Below are 20934 nucleotides of genomic sequence, written 5' to 3'. Positions count from 1 at the left end.
TGATTGCAAATTCCTGCCTCAATGATCTGTGTCATGTGTTTGCCACACAAAAATTCACAGATACTATCATTTCCATTCCCAATATTACAGTGCATCAGCACTTAAATTAAGGGCTTCAGGAAGGTTTCACAATGGCAAAGCAATATATCGTTGAAACTCTGGCAGAAACTGAGGCAAAACTGCAAAAGTATCACTGAAGTGTCCCTATGTGTCTCCTTTTAATCAAGTACAAGCTGATATTGAAAAAAATTCCTGATGGAAATAACTGAAAGTAGGTCTACCCCGACCAGATACTGGCCCTTTGTGTGACTTAAAACAAAGCACCTATTCAGGTTTATAAAACACTGAAAAGTGTCCCCTCTCGCTGGACAACTTACAAAAATGTCATTCCTTCCTTCTGGCTGCAAGGCCTATAAGGAGGCACAAGCCTTGGTATCTGAAGTGCAGACCGGGTTTTAACCCTTACTCACACCTTTTACCTGAGACCTTTGCACAGAGTACATCTTGCATGTCAGTATATAGTGTTCCTGGTTGTAGGTGTCCAATCATTGTGACTTGACCGGTTTTCCATTCTTTGATATGACCTTTCGTATTTGTCATCAATCCTACAAAATTGCTGAGTAGCACCATGTCTGAAGACATGCTGCAGCTCATCTCCATTGATGAGACTGTCCAAGACAAAAATGCCCAAAAAAGAATGTGTTCTGGACACCCTCTCTGTATGTATTCTTCATTCCTTTTTATCATATGAGAAGATTTGCCTTGGAACTTTGGCATTGGACCAAGAGGCCCTCACCATGTTACTGAAGTTCTAGGGTCGCTTATTTGTGTAGGAGCTCTAATGTGGCATTGCCATGCTAATCTATGCAGATCTTTCTGCCTGGGGGTGTTACAATAGTCAAATTGTTAGCACAATATTTGTTCGAATATCTGACATTGAATTATTTTTCTTAAGTTCCTAGAAACATCACTGCAGGAAAAAAGAAAACAACTGATAATTCTTCCCCTACATGGAAATCATTGCAGTGTAATTACATGGTGTTTTTACTTCCATTGTTACAGTGGAGAAAGCCTGGAAGAAAGGAACTCTTTGACTAGTTATATTAATTAAGTCGATAGGATCTACTACACCAGCAGCCCAAGGGTCATTGCTGGAGTTTTTGTTAATCTCTGTCATTACAGTAGTTACACAGGAAAGGGAGTGAGGGAGAAAGGGGTAAAAAGAAACAGGAGATAACATACCTTTGGAGAAATTAATATCAATACTAAATCTTCCTTCCCGGTTTTCTTTATTCCTGACAATATAAATAATGTCTTCTTAAGATGAAAAGTTAAGAAAGCAAATAAATTCCTACAGGCTTAGGTTGAGAACAGTGTTAATTTGTGTGTTCATAAAAAAGAAAGCTTTGGGGCGTTTTGAGGTAAGGTAACTACATTTTGGCAAGAAAATGATACAAGTTCTTTCTGATTGAGGGAAGATTATACCTTCTGTTTGGTTCAGAGAATAGCCAGTAAAGAGATGAGAGCTCGTTACCGTAGGAGACTGTTTAGAAAGTGGAGTGATACTCAGGATTATGTCCTTTGTGTATAGACTCACGGCACCTCCTAGTTAAATTGTTCTTATACCCTCTGCCGAAAGAAGATAGTTCATGAAACTCCACACTTTCTTTCTGAAGTGCTCCCAATAAATTACCATAAACATGAAAGTCACCTTTGTTATTTACTAGAAAAATTGATTTTTTTCCTGTAATATTACGAGCCTTCCTCCATCTCCCTACTAAATATGTTTTATTGCATCTTCATTGCACATCTGATTTGTAATTCATCTCATACTCCCTCATTTAGGTCATAGCTATCTGCTGAAGAATAGCAGTCAGCCAGCCTGGAAACATTCTTCCAATAGTAGAAATGGAATATAAAGGTAATTACTTTTCTTGTCCTCTGTAAAATATGTTACTTTTTTAAAGTTTCAGTTATTTAACATTTGAACTAAAGATTTCAAATTATATCATAATAATTCAACAATACACATTGTGTTCATCCACAAGAGACATCTAGCTTTAATTACATAATAATCCAGTAATGAAAAATTTTATTATCTTGAAGAAAAATTAGAGGAAAAAAATGGACTAAATGTAGCAAGTAGTAGAATTATGGAACCACCCAGTGTGTGGTGTGATTAGATGCGTGACAAGCACAAACATGAAAAAATTAAATTGGTCCTGCTGGAGAATTTGAACCTACTAAAATGTCACTAATGGATGTTATATTCCTAGCTAGGTATTCATGGTTTTACCACTTGTTCCCAAAGGCTTCTGTAGGCTTGTAACATTAAGTATTTATTATAGGAAAGAGATGTGTGCTCTTGAAGGACCCTCCTTCCACAAATGACTAGAAAAAACTCCAGCGTTTGGACATAATTATAGCTGTTTTTCTAAGAATTTCATCATTTGCCTCCGTAAGTGAATGTCTGTCTACCTCATTTGCCTGAAAATTGTATTACATAAGCAAGACGGATCATCTGGCTCCCTTGTTGGTCCTAGGGGATATGAACACAGCCCACAAATCTACCAGCAGCTGACTGTCTGGAAAATGTTTACTTATAAATTAGTGTGGGCGATAATTTATTAAGGTAATAAGTGTAGATTACATTTAATGGCTTAGGCATTATGTGTTATGAACACAGTATTTTATGTTTAGTTGAAGCAAACGTATATGATTATGAATATGGTACCCAAATGTAACTCAGAAATTGTGAATTAGAAAGTTTAAACGAAGTTAAGCCACGTGTTACAGTGCATCAGCACTTAAATTAAGGGCTTCAGGAAGGTTTCACAATGGCAAAGCAATGTATCATTCATCTATACCCCGTATCAAGATTTGTTTATTTCTTCGATTCTCTTCTCCTTCCCTCATAAACTGACTCGTTCTGTTACTGAAGAAGATGGTTTCTCTCTTGAGAAGCATCCCGGCATTAAAACTTCAGCTTCTGGAGCTGAGGCGAGTAATCTGTCAGCAGGGACACCATGACAGCCTGGGATGACACACAGAGAAAGAGAAAGAAAGAAATGGGTAAACATTAGCAAGAGTCTGTTTAGGGACCTACGGAAGAGGATCCGGGTTGCAGCTTTGAAGGCCTATGGTTGAAATGTGTTTTCCCGAGGAAATGATAAGGGGACGGTTCTGAACTAATATTTATTTTTATTTGGATAAAGGGAGGTCAGGAGGGATCAGGGTGACCCAAATACATACACAAACACCATGCTTATTTAGGCCTCATTCCAGGACTAGTGGGGGAGAGAGCTGAAGTGAGATTCCAAGGTGGTAGCCATGATTGGATTTTCTAGTCATAGTGAAACCTAGGTATTGGCTGGTTTTAGAGAAATAGAATCCCTCCCATCCTTGTGTTTACACTGTGGTTTGGCTACTTGTAACCTAGAGGAGGTTAGAATAAATCAGATGTAGAGTAGTTAAGGTAAATCATTTAGGTTAATGAATAATGTCTTTCCGAATCTGGGTCCTCATGAAAGAGTGTTTATAACCAAGAGTACAGCTTCCCATTAGGCTGGCAGCTACAAATGGGAATTTTCACCTTTACTCTTCCCAACTTCCACAAGAATGCCAATAGTAATAAGATCAGAAACAGTGATGACAAATGTTGATTGAGTGCTTGCTATGTACCAGACGAAGTGCCTTATCATGTGTTAGTCGGTTAAGAAGTATTTGCCAGGCACTGTGCTAGGTGCTACGGTGAGGCAGAGAGAACTGCCTGTGCATTATCTCATGTAACGCAACAACCTTCTAAGGCAACTTGTGTTATTCTCGCTTATAGATGAGAAACTCGATCCTGGAAACAACACAGAGTACAGAATTGGGTTTGGACCCAGGTTTCTCTGACTCCACGCTTAAGAGGTAGTTTTACTGCCTTTCAGGTACTTGCTCTTGCTTTTTGACCAAGCAAGAGCAGGTCTTGTCTTTCAGATGTGCCCATTGAAAATATTTATTGAAGAGTTACCATGTGCTGGGCCCTGTGCTGACTGCTTTATGTGCATCGTACTATTATGATCCATTCCTACTATGTGAGGTAGGAAGAGATATAAAATACAGATGAGGAAACTGAAGCATAGGTATTTTCCTGAGTGGTGGTAGTAAGGGGTGGATCTGGACTTGCCTGTCCTGGACCTTGACCACCATTTTCATATGAATAAACTGGGCTTAGAGGAGTTATGGTACTTTCCCAAGATCACACAGAGAGCCAGAATATTAACCTGATTTCCAAAGCCTGTGTTCTAGAACCAACCAGTACTCTGTATTGCCTTCAGGCTACAAAAATGTATGGAGCACATATTTAGGGTATTTGTCAGGTACCCTTCTAGGTATAATGAAGGACATTACAGGCAAGATCAATGCTCTTATGAAGGAGTTTTCATTATAGGGAGGGGACAGGCAAGAAACAAAAAAGAAAATATCAAGGAGTGATAAATGTCATTAGAAAATAAAAAACAGGATAAAGGAGGCTGGGGAACCATTTAAGAGAGGGTGGCCAGGGAAGATCTTGTTAAAGAATGACATTTAAGTTGAGATCTGAATGGCAAGGAGAAAATAGAAAGGTCAAACACTGGGATAAGAACATGTTCCAGGAAAATATTTTAAGCTTTTTTATGGGTTCCTGGGATCACATCTCAGGTTTGGTTTTGTTTTTAATGGTCACTGCATATGTCAAATTTATTTTCAAATATTAAATCTTAGAAAGTCAGTTAGGAATGGAGTTGCCAGATTTAGTTAGACACATATGTACATATATACATACATAAATAAATAAATAGGCATTTCAGATAAACAATAATTTTTCTTAAACTATAAATATGTTCCAAATATTGCATGGGACACATCTATACTAAACAATTATTTATTGTTTATTTGAAACTCCAGTTTAGCTGGGTATCCTGTATTTTATCTGGCACCCCTAACTTGGAGAGAAGAGACGATAAAATACTATGAACTACGTTCGCAATAGTGTTGTGTATCTAAGGGTCATCACGATAGCAGTGCTTTGAAGTGGCAGATTTTTTGCAGGATCCCTTTAGGTTACTTCAGCTCCACAGTAAAATTTGTAGGCAGAGGAAGAAACCCACCTGACTCTTCATGAGTCCTACAGCCTTAGTAATTATTGAAAAATACAAAAGGTAACTTTGTGGGAAGGAGAGCATGCATGTCCGTGTGTGTGTGTGTGTGTGTGTGTGTGTGTGTGTGTGTGTGTGTGTGTGTGTGTGTGTTTTAAACAAAAGGATCAAAAGGCCTGTGCCCTATGGAGAGAATGATGTGATTACTGGAGTGTTCTGAACAGCACTGCTGGAAATCGCCCAGCAGGAAGGCCTTAAAAAGCTACTGTGAGTGCTGAAAGAGTATACTTTTGCTTTAAAAATATTATATGCTTTTAGAACAAGCCCTTCACCTTATTTAGTTATTACATTAGTCATTATGGGCACCTCAGAACTTGAGGATAGATTGTATCTTTCCTTCCTTCTTCTATCCTGATTGTAAATGAAATTGTGTATGTGGAAATCATTCTCTAGAGAGTAGTGCTATCCAATAGGACTTTCTGCCATGATGGAAATGTTCTATGTCTGTGCTGTCCAATACAAATAGTGTAGCCACCAGCCATATGTGGCTTTTGAGCACTTAAAATGTGGTTAGTATGTCTGAGGAATTGAATCTTATATTTTATTATCTTTTAATTAGCTTAAGTCTAAATTTAGGGACTACCCTGGCGGTGCAGTGGTTAAGACTCCACGCTTCCACTGCAGGGGGCGCCGGTTCGATCCCTGGTCAGGGAACCAAGATCACACATGCTGCACGGCACAGCCAAAAAAAAAAAAAATTAAATACCCACATGCGCCTCGTGGCTACTGTATTGGATAGGGAAATTCTAGAGGAAAACAAGTATTGTGCCTTTAGAACATCCCAGAAGACTCTATCACAGCAATGCTGAGCCTAAATGCCATTCTAAATAAGCTGTCTAAGAATAATTTCTTTGCCTATGAAATAGGAATTTAGACTAGGCAATCTCTAAGGTCTCATCCCTCGAAAATGCCATGCTTCTATGAATTGTACAGGCTATGTGGGGACTGCACAGTGTTCATTTTTTTATCTCCAGTGCCTGCCAGAGGGCCTGGCACACAGTAGATGTTCAGTATATGATTGCTGAAATGAACTTAATTCAATGGGACTGCCAAATCATCTGGCTCAGAGACATAAAGAGGACAGCATGTGTGTCACCAACCCCCTTCCAGAATCCAAGTCAGGTCTCACTAGTCAGTTATGCCACTCTTTCCTTCCAAGACCACAGGCAGGCTTAGAACCTTCTGAACATAGGACTCTAAGTAGCCTGTTAATGAGATTGAGGACCTAAGAATTAAAATCACTTGCCATCTATATGGCTTGATCTGATTATTTTATATGTGAGGAAACTGGGACCCAGAGAGGTAACACTTATGCAATATGACACAGCTGACAGTTGTGACATCAAAGACAGTTATAGAATTCAAGTCTCCTCACTCCCAGTCGAGTATTCTTTCTATTTTAGATTCTCTACTTTCATTTTAATATGACTATGCCTCTTGTTTTCTTTAAAATATATTTTCCCATTAAGGAAAGGAAGATGGGAGATGGAGAGATGGTGGTAGGACTTAGATGGTGGAAAGTGGGTGGGCATAACATTTCACTGTGTGTATGTATAATATATACACTCCAAACATTTCAATTATGTGAATGCATTAAGTACTTAATTTTTTAAGTAAATTCAATTGAAAGATGTGCATAATAAGCTCTTTAAAAATTCAGATGTGAAGAGACTCTTCATAAATGATATTTTAGAAAGCTTACTTTTAGTTTCCCCCTCTGTATTTCAACAAAGGACCTATTTTAACAGATTTGGGTTGAAAAAAATGTATCTTTGTAACTTCAGTCATCCTCTGATAAAGAATAGAGCCTGAGGCCTATGTTTCTTCCTGAGGTATATGGGTTGGAGAGTTCACATTTCTTTTTTCGTCATCTGGATCTTTGCTCCTCAAAATGTGGTCCACAGGACAGCAGCATCTGCATTACCTGGTTGCTTGTTAGAAATGCTGAATCTTGGGCCCCATCTCAGACCAAATCCAAATCTGCACTTTAACAAGATCCCTAGGTGATTCAAATAGACATTAAAGCTTCAGAGGCACTGGTCTAAATGACATGACAATTGCCATTTTGGCCAAAGTTAGTGTCCTGAGGTGGCAAGCTGGAAGGTACAGTCAAACAAACAAACAAACAAAATCATCCCTCTTGTTAGATATGACAACTTTAGGCCTGATACACAACTTTTCATTGCAAAGGGAGTCGTGATTGGCTTCCAGTCAGCTATAGTAGAGCTCAAATCTCTGCTGGTCACTGCATTAGATCAACAGTGAAGATGATGGTGGTGATGATAATTATAATAACAACATTTACAGTGCATTAGATAACATACTAAATGTTTTACATGCATTATTTAATGCTCACGATAACCCTATCTATATCCATTTATAGATTACATAAATAATTAGCAGATAGTCCTTTCCAGCTTGTTTTTATCTACTCCGTATACTGAAAGCTATAAACTACATTTCCCAGACTCCCTTGTAGCTGGGGTGCAGGCATGCCACTCAGCTGCATCTTGCAGCCATAAGTGAACAACATGCAGTGGAAGCCACCTCTGGGAGATTGGATCTTCTGGTTCATATGCAGGTGGGGGAAACTATAATGGACTATCTGGCATTTAGTTTCCAGGGCATTAGGTACCAGGCTATGGGTGCCCGTGTCAGTGGTGTTTTGGTTACAAAACAACCACAGTGTTGCTGGGCAATTTTCCTGCCTGTGTTGTTTCTGAATATGTGGTATACAAGAAGGATTCGCTGCACCCTCTTTCCCCAGAGATTCTGGGAGGTGCCTAATATCTTTTAGCAAATTCCTTTTTATTTCTCTACCTGAAGGGGACTCTATTGTTTGCCAGTAAGACCCTGGCTGGTATAGTAATTGAGATCAGTTAAATCGCTAAAAGATGGTGGTACTAAATTAGGGCACTGGAGTATTCCGTTTTCCAGAAAAGACAATGGTGTTTGGGATATTGTAAAGCAGAGATGTGAGGTTAATATTTCCTAGAATAGTAGTGATGAAGATGAAACTAGTGGCATTTTGTTAAAGGGACCAATAATTTTTAAGATTAGTCTTGCTGCAATTTTGGAAATGTTCTATGCCTAAAAACAAACGTGTCTGTGGGGCTAAAGCCAATAGAGAACCAAAACAATTATCTAGGCAAGGAATGAAAGAAAGAAAGGGAGGAGAAAGGAAATAAGATTTCTTTGAATGCCCACTTTGTGCCAGGCACTGAATTAGGGGCTTCTATAAACATTAACAAGGGGATTTTTAAATTATTGTATAAGAATTATACAACTTATCATGGTTGGCAGGCAATGGTGGCTCGTGCTCACACTGATCAAGAACAGTAAGAATTTTGACTAAAATAGATATATTTCGATGGGGGTCAGTTTTACTCCATTGAAAATATACTATAAATGCTTTAAGCAATAATAATCTATTATGAACTTTCTGAAAAAAAAGTAGACGCCACCTGAGCAAGTAATGTACGTGGGTAATCCCAGCTGCTTATTATTTACCAAAAGGCATGAATGACCAAGTAGGAGGCCACACAGAGAATTCCCTCTCCTCCAGTCACCTTTTCTTGCTTACCATGATTGTCCACTTTCTGTTTTCGGCCTCTGGGAATACAAGTGATCGTGGAGAATAAAACACTTCATCGTCCACTTCTTCTGGCTTTCTGGGCAAGCAGTGTAAAAATGTCCAGTCTGAAGCAGCAACTTTAGCCATCTAAAGAAGAGATGGGGTTAAGACTGTGTTTTGACTCTTACATGTGGCTATCACATTTGTCTTCTTCACAGTCAGAGTCTCTGACTCTGACCCGGGGTCAAAGGTCAATGCAAAGAGAGAGATAAAGGGGGCACAGTGAGGGTTTAAGCTCAAGGCACCCATCGGAAATGTATATGGTACTTTCAACTTATGGAACTTTCTAGTCATTTTTTTTGATTTGGGAGATCACCACTCCAAATTAAACCACTAACTCAGTTTTCTGGTACTCTGTCTAGTGAGTTGATGGACACTTGAGTAAGGAACTCTACTAGGGTAATATGTGGCTGATAGCAAAAGTCACCAGTTACACCCCAATGTATTTTAAAGGTTGCGTTTACGTGATAGTGTTATATTTTTAGCTTATCTCAAAATTATGGTCTTTAGCACTTGAAGCATACTTCATTACTAGTTAAAACAATTTTGAAAAAGAGCTCTGAGATAGGAGTGCATTAAACAGGATTATGGGCACTATGCACTAGGTGGTTCATTCTTCATGCAAATGTCCTAGTAATTTTAATTTTCTCTAACAGTTAATTCCTGAAAATTACATTTTCCCATCCATTTTCATCATTCACTTACAGATTCAAAACTACATTCCCTCATAAATTATTACCTCAAAATTACTGCCTTTGTACTAAATTTTTTTTGGTTTTGTTAAAAAAACAATAGAAAATAGGCAAAGGATAATATGATATAATATGAAAGAATATTATAGTTTATAGAAAAAGATATAGAAATGGCCAGTAAACATGAAAAGATGTTTAACTTCATTAGTAATCAGAGAAATACAAATTTTAAAAAGCATGAGATACAGATTTTTAAAAGTCAAAAATGTAAATTGCAACTAAGAACGGAGAGAGTGTGGAGGGATTATAAATTGTCAATCCTTTTTGGATGGGCAGTTTAGCAGCATTTCTCATATTTTCAAAAGTATATACCACTTCACGCAGAAATTCTTCTCCCTAGAAGGAGGATTCTATTCTCTAGTAATACCTGCACAAAGAAATATATATAAAATGATCTTCATTGCAGCATTGTTTGTAATTGGAAATAGCCTAATTTTTCAACAGGAAACATTTTAGGTAAAATATGTTCCACTCATACTTTGGAATTCTATGCAGCCATTAAAAAGAATGAAAAATATCTGAATGAATGGACAAGAAAATCTAAGATTTGTTAGGTGGAAAAAATAAGTCACAATTATATGTCTAATCTACCATTTATGATAAATCATTAGGGGTGGAGGGGTGTGTGTGTGTGTGTGTGTGTGTGTGTGTGTGTGTGTGTTTGTAGGACTATGTAAATACACAGAAAAGGTCTGCAAAGAGACGCAAAGGGCAAAGAATTCTGATGCGTCCACCATTGTGAGAGGGAAAAGCTTGCTTCTCTCTTCTGCCTGGGTTTCAATTCCTTCATCCCAGACAAAAGTGTCTTTCCAAAGGACAGAGCTAATCTTCAGGAGGAGAGAAATCACTGGGGGATACAGTCAGTGAGTCCTTTATAGGGAATGAAGGGACAGTCTGTTCTCCCCAAAGTGAATGAGTGATTAGATGATTCTGGCCTTTATGAATGGAATTAATGAACCTTAAGAGAGGCATCAGTTTGTACCTTCATTGTAACCTGGTAACCCTGGAAAGCCTGGAGCCGCTTTTTCTTCTCCTCTTCTTGCCCCATACTTATCCAAGTGTCTGTAATTAATACATTGCCTCCACGAGCCGCTTCCAATGGATCGTTCATCAGTGACAGCTTGGTACCATTCTGGCATACACGAGCAAGCCGGTTAAAGAACTTCACAGGACAGGGAAAGACAGTTACACCTTTACATATAAGGAGCATACCTCCTTGGTATACTGCTCTGCCAACTTGGTTATGCTGGGATCAGGCTCATAACCCTGCAGGGGGAAGAATGAACTGTGATTTAGATAGTTTTCTTATAAATGCCTTCTTATACATGCATTATTTTCCTTTCAACAATATCCCTGCTCTCCTTCCTGTTTTTGCTCTAAGTTGTAGCTCAACCATGTTCAGTAGAATATGATGTTGACATCTAGAATTTCAAACCTTAATGGTGCTTTGGGGGAATTTAAAAAGGTAATCAATTGCCCCATTTGTCTTTTATTATCTTTGACCTCTTTCGTCATAAAGACAAATGGGGTGTGGTGCTTTCCAGCACTCGGTAGCACCTTTTCTTGTCCTCTAATAGTTTAAGAGGATTATATACGTAATTCTACAACTTAATGCATTTTTGTTGCAGAGTCTTTCCACAAGCTCTTTTTTTTTTAATGCTATTTTTGTCTGAAATGGTTTTTCCCACCCACGCCACGTGGATAATGCTTTCGGGTCGCAGCTCAAATGTTTCCTCCTCAGAGAAACCTTCCCTCACCACGTGAGCTAAATACTCAGAGCCCACATGCATACATCTTACTCTTGTGCGCTCACCGGCCAGGATTCTGTGTGCAGGGAGCTTGCTTTGAAATGGCCTTTGCACAGCAAGTATACAGTTTTTGCTGAAATATATTCGTTTGGGTTGGTTTGGTGAGGGCAGGGTCGGGACTTGGGTGAGGCAAGCGCTCACTGTCAGGCGTGCAAACACAAATTTTGCACCCTGGGTACCTCACTTGCTCAGTCTGGTCTGAACCCTAGGTGGGGGACGACACTGTGGGAACAGCTAAAGTCCCCCAAGCTATTCCAGACCCCACAGGTAACCCCTCTGCCTCCATCCACACCCTCCAATCTGCTCTATACGCAGCAGAAAGAATTGTTTTATCCGAAGCCTTCAATGTTTACTACTTGTTTCTTAAGTCGAAGCCGATTAAGAGTATCAAGGCTCCCCGCCGACATCTCCTGCTTCTGTCTCTTTTAATTTTGCTCAACATCTTGCTGCAGGAAAGCCAATCTCATTGTCATCCTTGTACACGTCTTGCCCTTTTCTGCCATCCCAGCCTTTCACCCTTGCACACCTCCCCCTTTGTCCCCTTCCGGGCGTCTTCATTGAAACATGTCAGCTCCTCCTTTATCAAAACTCTAGGCCTGCCTCACCTCTGGACCCTCCATGTGGAAGGCTTGTCAGTCCAAACACCATAATTATTCTCATCATCCTCCATCCTTCTTGTTTTTCTGAATTCTTAGAATTTATTTTTGACTCGGTTTTATAAATTCTCAGTAGGACATTGCGATGGGTGCTGTGATGTGTCACCCAGATCCCCCTTCATGAATAAAAGACTTACTGTCCCAGCTGCTGCATGTGCGCCGGAAGATGGCTTTCAGCTGTCAGCCCTCTTCGGGCACTGCCTCAGCTGCACAGAAGCCGACTCACCCAGGGTCACGTACCCTTCCAAGGCCACCTGCATCCAGTGACTGATTGACAGGAGGACATAAAAACCTGACTCCATCCTCCCAACTTGGGACAGCCCTAAATGGCCATCTCAGATCTAGAATTCTCCATAAGGTCGGCTGAGTTTGCTCTTGGGCCTGCATCGCAGTTCGGTTTCTCCCTCTGCACTCCTGCTTCCTTCGCCTCCCTTATCAAGGGCACGGTGTCATAAACATCCTGCACGTCCTGCATGCCAAACTCTCAGAATCTGCTTCCCAGGAAACTCGACCCACAACAAGCATGTTCAGATGTATTCATTTGAAATTGTGTTTATTTGCACATAATTATCTATAATAGTTCCTTCTCTCATTAAAAAATTCTTGAGGAAAGAAACTATCAGATGACGATGATACCTGCAGACATTTTAGCAACTTTCTCATCCTCAAATAGCCATAAATTCTGGAGCGTTGTTTCCTGAAATTTGGGGAAGGTAATTAATTTAGTAAGGCTTGCTAATTTAGTAACTAATGTTGTGACCATTCATACTGGTAAACATAAATGCAGAGGCTTGGCTATTACCCCATGTACCTCCTGCCCTGAAAATTTAGCTCTCCCTTTGGAAAGCAGGTTTTATACTCCCTAAGTATAATCATTCTTAGAGAAGGAATCAATAAGCACTTAGAGAACCAACAGAGAGGTTTGGAAATTAGAAAATCACCCAACCTTGCATGCGCTGGGCCATGACTGAGAATACAAAGAGGAATTCTTTACTCACAGCTCAGCTTTCAATACTAAATCACTCATTGGCTTTTACATAAATCTTAAAACCAGACGAAGAAGGTGATTAACAGACCCAGTTCAGTCTAAATATTCACTTAGAACAATGTTAAAATCATTACCATCAATAGTTTATGGAACAATTTTACAATCAAGGACAAAATTATGTTTTCTTGAATATGTAAGTTATTGGTTGCAGAATGGAGAAATAGATTAACTATGGCCTTGGAAACTTTTCAGTGCTTCTTAAGTTTACACTAAGTCTCCTAGCTTTATCTTTAAAGGAAATAGGTCTACTTATAAATTGATGGAAAAACTTCTACACTTCAGACTTTCCAGAAGACTTTTTAAAACTGTTACTCCCACCAAAATTTAACCAGGTTTTAGTACTCTTTATCATTTAAATGAGTTTCTGCATAAGAACAATACTGAAATTACTCTGTAATATTGGGATTTTTTCCTTTGATGTTAATAAAACATCTTTGACATGCAATAAAATGTTTAAATCATGTATTTCTCCAACAGAATAAAACCTTTCCAAAAACACCTTATAGCAGGGAACAACTATTGTCAACGTATGTTTTATCTGTAAAACCCAAATGCAGTAAGAGTTTGCATTAATATAAAGCCCTTCCTCAAGCTAGATTTGTAGTGAGAGTGTGCTAACTCTCCCCATAAAATGAAGAAGAACTACCTCATTCACACGTCAGATCCGAGCCTTTATTCCAGTTCATGCTGAATGAAAGGATTATCTATCTGTTGTAAGGGTTAGCTCTCTGCATCCCCAAAGTTTACTATAATAGGGTGGCTTCCAATATATGCTGCTGCCTATGCCTTGACATTTCTTCTGTGGCAAGTGTATTAGGTAGAATAGTGTCCTCCAAAAATTCCTTCCCCACCAGAACCTCAGAATGTGACCTTTTTTAGAAGTAGGGTTTTTGCAGATGTAATTAGTTAAAAGGAGGTCATACTGGATTAGTGTTGGCCTAAATTTAATATGACTGCTATCCTCATAAGAAGAGGAACATTTGGACAAGAAACACAGACATAAAGGGAAGAAGATGGAGGCAGAGATTGGAGTGATGCCGCCACAAGCCAAGGAATGCCTGGGGCGACCAGCAGTAGGAAGAGACAAGGACGGATCATCCCCTAGAGGCTTTGGAGGGGCTGTGGCCTTGCCAGCACCTTGACTTTGGACTTCTAGTCTCCAGAGCTGTGGGATAATACATTTCTGTTGTTTTAAGCCACCCAGTAGGAATTTGTTATGGCAGTCCTGGGAAACTAAGGCAGCAGGTGCATTGACTCAAACCGGTTCAGCAAGAACACTAGAGAAAAGCATTTTGTTTTGTCTTATTTGTTTTATTTGGTTTTGGCAGGATGCAGCAATGCTAGTGCTCTACCCAGATGCCCTCAGAGGACCCCGTTTTCCATCTTTTGCCCCCCTCCCCATTTCAGTGTGCTTTTAACACCTTACAGTCACAGCTCTTCTTCAGAAGATGGCCCACTGGCCACCGACTGCTTTTCCTGCCAAACGTGCCAGGGGATTCACCACCCTACCTCCCACGTTGCCCTTGGCCAATGACTGGATTCCAAGGATAACAGCCCATCTTCCTTGCCTTGGGTTGGGACAATTCTGGGGTATAACCTACACTCCAGAGCTCACTTGTTGGATCAGGCTGAAGCCCCCTTCTGTGGGACAGTGCCTGACATGGCACTTGGGTGACCAAATAACCCTAGCTTGCCTGGGACCCTCCCAGTTTTAGCACTGATAGTCCCATGTCCCCAGAAAGCCCTGGGTCCCTCTTAAACTCAAGAAGCAGAAGCAAGGAGGAATTTTTAGGCCTCACATATTCACCTCTGAATGTCTTCGCTTATCAGAGTGAACCACAGCAGTGACTACTGAGATAACAGCAAACACATGTTCGGTCAGAAACACTGGTGGACAATTTTGTGAATCATCCTCCCTTAATGAGAAGATCAGTTCTGTCTTTTACTTCGTTTCTGAAATGGCTTCTATTTAGGGGAGCTTTCCCCTCAAAAGACTCCTGATAGGAAATTGTAACTAATGAGAAACATAATGGTGAAAAGAATTCAGTAGAGAGGGGGTATGTAAAAGGTTCGGTGGAGATCCTTCAGGACTGATTTGTGTATGAGTCTCTTGTAGAATTAGTTTTTTTTTTTTTTTTAAATTTATTCATCAATTTTTGCGGTACGCGGGCCTCTCACTGTTGTGGCCTCTCCCGTTGCGGAGCACAGGCTCCAGACACGCAGGTTCAGCAGCCATGGCTCACGGGACCAGCCGCTCCGCGGCATGTGGGATCTTCCCGGACCAGGGCACGAACCCGTGTCCCCTGCATCGGTAGGCGGACTCTCAACCACTGCGCCACCAGGGAAGCCCTAGAATTAGTTTTTATCCTCTAAAAGGCCTACTTATTTTGTATGAGGCTGGGAGTATCTTTTTTTTTAAGTTTTATTGAAGTATAGTTGATTTACAATGTTGTGTTAATTTCAGCTGTACAGCAAAGTGACTCAGTTATACATATATAGATACATTCTTTTTCATATTCTTTTACCTTATAGTTTATCACAGGATATTGAATATAGTTCCCTGTGCTATACAGTAGGACCTTGTTGTTTATCCATCCTGTATATAATAGTTTGCATCTGTTAATCCCAAACTCGAGGCTGGGAGTATCTTAACATAGGGCTTCTCCTAGGGGGATCTGCACTTTTTTATTTTGGTGTATTTATTTACGGACTTAATATGAAGGTAGAACATTTACATGTTAAGAAATTCAAACCACATAAAAGGATATGCTGTGGAAATAAAGTCTCCCTCCTACCTCTATCCTTGAATCTCCCAGTTTCACTTCTCACAGACAACAATTATTACCAGTTTCTCGTGTATCATAAAGGGTTACTTTGGACCTATAAAAGAAGTCACGCTTCCCATACATCCTGTGAGAGATTAATAGCAGGGTAGGAAGTAAGTGGGGGTAGCTTCACAGCCAGGACTCAGATTTAAAAGGCTGAAGGGCCCCTGGATTTGAGTTTTGAAACACTAAGCTGGTGTACATGCCATTGCTGTGTCCTTCACATTAGAGTGAATTTTTTTTTTTTTTCTTTTACCGAATCGTAGTACTCAAAAAATGACAGCATCTTCCCCATGCCTTTTGGGATTTCTACGCTGTCTGGATTTCATTACTTTCTTCAGCCTTTGTGGTAGCAATGCACAAGAATGCCAGTCATCATAATGGCTGGTTTCAGGGTACTCAAAGGGATAATTCAGACATGCTTTTAACACAGACTTACAGGGTGAAAGGCATCAGGCAAGACTATCTCTTTTTGTAGAGATGGGAAATTGGAAACTCAAGAGGCCGGGTAGCTATAATAGTAGGGCTAGTAACATAACCTAAACTTTGTGGCCTCACCTGTCCTCTCCTTGAATGGAAGAGAGGTTTGTCTTTCACTAGGTAATTGCATCTGGGAATGATTTCAAAGGGGGTTAGTTTCGAGGCAGAAAGTTTCCCTACCTTTGGAGTAGCCACCTGAAGGTGCATCCCGAATTTCGCTGCACTCATCATGATGGAGTGCAGGATGTTATTCCCATCCCCAATCCAGCTGAGGGTAAGGCCTTTCAGAGAGCCGTAGTGTTCCTGAAAGGCAAGGGATGGAGGAGATTACATCTGGGAGGAAATCCACTCATGTGAAACAGTTATTAGGGTTACAATAAAGGAAACAATCTACATCTCAATTTTAAATGGTTTCTTGGAAAGAATAAGCTACTAATTTTTTTTTTCATTATACAGAGCAATTCAATAACGTGAAGGTACAATCACAAAAAAATAGCAATATGTCCTAATATCTTAAGCCAAGACATCATATGAACTCATATGGAGACTCATTTTCATATATTTCAAATCTGAATCTTTGTTGTATTTATTCTTTCATTCAACAAATTGAGAACCATCAATGTCCAGACACTGTCCTTGGCCCTGGAGATATAACAATGAACAAAGGAGACAAAAGTCACTGCCCTTATGAATCTTACACTTGCTGGTATAAGAAAGGGGAAATACAGTGCACCTAGAACAGTGTAGCATGGTAGTTGAGTAAGTTCCTGTTTATATAAAGTTTAAAAACCATTAATACATTTGGTTCTTTATAGATATTGACATGTACAGTTAAAGTATAAAAACATGCTTGGAAATTATAAATACAAACACCAGGATAAAAATTTCTTTGCGGGGTTCGAGGAAATGGACTTCAACTCTTACCTGTAACATTTTATTTAAAAACAACAAAAAATTCTAAAGTAAGATTTGGCAAAACTGTATAATGGGCACATGGATATTTGTTTTACTTTCCTTGAAGTGTCTGTAGGTTTCGTATATCTTATATGTTTATATATTTATAAAGATAAGATTTTAAAAACAGAAAGGCTAACTAATTTGAAGATCACAGAACTACTGGGTGGCTAAGCTTGGATGTAAATCCAGGTTCATCTGATTTAGATTCCACGCCCTTAATAAGCTGCTATGTATTCATTCGGCTCCTATGAGAATTTCCTTTATGAAGGCATTGCACCAGGTCCTGCAGGGGACAATATGATGAGTAGAACATTTCACTATACCTGATGAATGTATAATCTAGTAATGATAAAGCCCCAAGGGGAAGCATTAAATTATCTGACGTATATGTAAAGCCACAAATACAAACAGCCACTTGGTATCTAACATCGTTGTGTCATCCTCTCTGCATTAATCTTACCTTCATCACCAAAGAGTTTCATTTTGAGTTTAACCTCACATGTACATGTGTGTAGCTTATTCAAATGAGGAGGAAGATAGACCTACCTATCCAGTTTGCCCTGTCTCCCCAGAATAGTCCATAGACGCAGAAACCATGGTTGTTAGGATTCCCAGTGGCAAGACTCTGTGGATTGGCTGCGGCAAACCCAATGGGATGAATCTTTCAAAGTTATTCAAGTTTTTAATTTGAAGGAACATGGCTAAATTTGAGCCCCAATTCTATAAATTCTGCATGCTCTTAACTCCAATCTTAAGCAATTTATTAAAATGATAGAAAATGGCCTCCTTCTCAGAAAGTCATTTAGTAATTGACCATTTTGAATGTTCAAAGCACACTCCACCAGTCTTCACTGCCAAGTCACAGAGCCTGATATATATGGATTACATAACGATTCTTCTATTTTCTGTGCTCCAGCATTCCCTGTTCATCCACTGTGTTAAATATGGCACCAGAAGAGCAAAGGTTTGAGAACAGAAGTATCTATAATCTGTTTTTAGCAATGCCCTGTCTTCCTTGGATATCTAGTTGTACACATATGCCATAATTCTTTGCCAAGATATTATTTGAAAACAAAACACCAATACCACAATTTAAATGCTTCCGTTTAGAGCTGGTTAGGAATTATTGATTCTGCTCTTGTGTGAGGCAAAGAAATAAGCCAACCTGGAGAGTGAGGTAATCAGCCAGGATCTGGATAGGATGGTACAAATCTGACAGCCCATTGATGATTGGGATGGATGCTTCTTTAGCCAGGATGTCCAGATCTGATTGTTTATACACTCGCGCCAACACTGCATCTGTCATGCTAGAGAACACACTGTGACAAACCAAGAAAAAATCATCTAAGTTGATTATGCTTAATAATTCCTTCTAAATATAGGGTCTTAGACGGTAATAAGAAATGCTAATACATTAGAATTTTTACTGTTACAACTACCTATCAACATGACGGATTTAAAAGCTAATAATAAACATGTAATCATTCCAGAAGCCAGATGTTGTTCCACTGATGTCTTAGCCAATGACCGCTGATTTTACTATTTTTTACGGAGATAAGAAACCAATTGTGAGCCTAGCAGTTGTGATAATGAATTATAATTGATATATGGCAGTTGGTAAAGTTAAAAGAGACAAGACCAGGGGCTTCCCTGGTGGCACAGTGGTTGAGAGTCCGCCTGCCGATGCAGGGGACACGGGTTCGTGCCCCGGTCCGGGAGGATCCCACATGCCGCGGGGCGGCTGGGCCCGTGAGCCACGGCCGCTGAGCCTGCGCGTCTGGAGCCTGTGCTCCGCAACGGGAGAGGCCACAACGGTGAGGGGCCCGCGTACCGCAAAAAAAAAAAGAGAGACAAGACCAAAAACAAGATATACAGAGAAAAATTAATGAACTGGATTGCGGCATTTTGTGAGGGGGACATCATCTCACAAATATACACTTTCACTATAAAATTGAAGGTAGCAGTGTGGCAGCCGAAGACGTGCATACAAAGGTTGTTTTGCAAGAGAGAACCTTCTGGGAGGAGTGCTATTAGCTGACAGCCCCCAGCTGCTGCACCTTTGGAGTCTGCTGCAGCATTGCTGCTGAGGCCACACCCTCCCCAGGCTGTTCCCACCAAGGACAGAGCACAGGAGGGCCCCAGAGCTGGGCCATTCTGCCTGACACGGGACATCTCTGATGGGCAGCAAAGATGGATATAACTATTCTCATTTTATAGCTGAAGGACCTGAGACAAAGAGAAGTTTAGTAACTTGCCCCAGATCACACAGCTAAGTAAGTTGGAGGAGCTCATATTCAAACCAAAGTCAGTTTAACTCAAAAGACCACGTTCTTACCATTACAACACGTTGCCTCAAATTTGCAGATGATAAAAACCTGGAATGAGAAACTGGGATCCAGATTTTAAGCTCTCTATATGTCAGAGTGATGGTGGTCCCTCAGCTAAAGCTTCAGCCTTACAAAAATAACAGGGATGGCCTTTTGTTTAAAATCTTGGTTTCTTCTTATTTAAAGGGAAACCCCACAGCAGAGGCTTCTAACCATTTTAAGGAACTCTTTTTAATGGCAAAAAAAAAAATTGGAAAGCCTCCCATAATAGTAGTTATATTAAATATATAGAGTCATTATTATAAGGTATCCAGTTAGCCTTTGTAATTTTGGTTGTGTAACTTACTAGCTGTGTGACCTTGGACATGTTATTTAATTTCTCTATGACTTAGTTTCTTCATCTGTAAAACCATAATAACAATATCTATCCCATTGCGTTATTGTGAGGACTCATGAGATAACCTATATAAGGTGCATATGCCTTGTTCATATGTATGCCTTGTTCATAGTTCATAAGTATGCCTTGTTCATAGTAGAAGATCAAAAAGTAATAGATGATATTACCATGTCAAAAGCAAATGTATAAAAACTAGAGCTAGTATTTAGTAAGGATTTCATAGATTTGTATTTTAATCATCATATATTTGGAAAATTAGTCCTTCTTATATATCTGAGGCATATTATTTACTCAGTCTGTAGAAAACTTTTGCTGCTTATAAAATTCAATGACCACTAAAAAAATTCCTTGCTCCCAGGGATTAGAGAATCAAAGATTGAAAACCATATTCCTGTAACAATATTTTCTAGACTCAGGGTTTTTTTCAAATTTTCACAGATTTCTCATACCCATAGTTCCCAGATTTTCAGATTTCATGGATCAGCAAAATTTCTAAAAACATATGGAGATCAACATATGATTCCCAACTTTTTGTTTAGAAGATTAAGGGCATGAGAAACAAGCAGATAAACACATATAATATGTTAATATCTTCATTTAGTAAGAGAGGACATTTTAACAACAAAAAAGGTGTGAATGACCTAATCTCAGAAATGATCCTTGAATTAATTTAGCTTTTTGAAATTCACTATATTGTCTTTATTTTTCTTATTTTACAACTTCTGATGAAAACTTCCCATGGCAGGGCATCAGTGGAGGGGTCAAAATTTGGAAACCAGTGCTCTGAACTGTCTAAGCACATTGTACATTGTAGTTTGAAAGAGGTGAATAAAAGAGCCGCTTTAGAGTTTCTCTTGTAAAACAGGT

At 39.5% G+C, this 20934-nt stretch overlaps 1 protein-coding gene across 1 annotated transcript in view; it reads right to left on the bottom strand.

Moving 5' to 3' along the window:
* Positions 1-1756: 1756 nt before the first annotated feature.
* OTC (ornithine transcarbamylase) overlaps positions 1757-20934 on the bottom strand; it is a 57096-nt gene continuing 37918 nt past the window's right edge. Inside the window, exons 5-10 of the mRNA XM_082680795.1 lie at positions 18509-18662; positions 16567-16689; positions 10782-10835; positions 10552-10701; positions 8767-8904; positions 1757-3034 (exon numbers count right to left, since the gene is read on the bottom strand). Coding sequence (XP_082536921.1) covers positions 2975-3034; positions 8767-8904; positions 10552-10701; positions 10782-10835; positions 16567-16689; positions 18509-18662 — 679 coding nt within the window. The 3' untranslated portion in view covers positions 1757-2974. The remainder of the gene's footprint in view (positions 3035-8766; positions 8905-10551; positions 10702-10781; positions 10836-16566; positions 16690-18508; positions 18663-20934) is intronic.

Source organism: Grampus griseus, assembly GCF_964374135.1.
Source record: "Grampus griseus genome assembly, chromosome: X".
Taxonomy (NCBI): Eukaryota; Metazoa; Chordata; class Mammalia; order Artiodactyla; family Delphinidae; genus Grampus; species Grampus griseus.
This window is presented reverse-complemented; position numbering and strand designations above follow the sequence as displayed.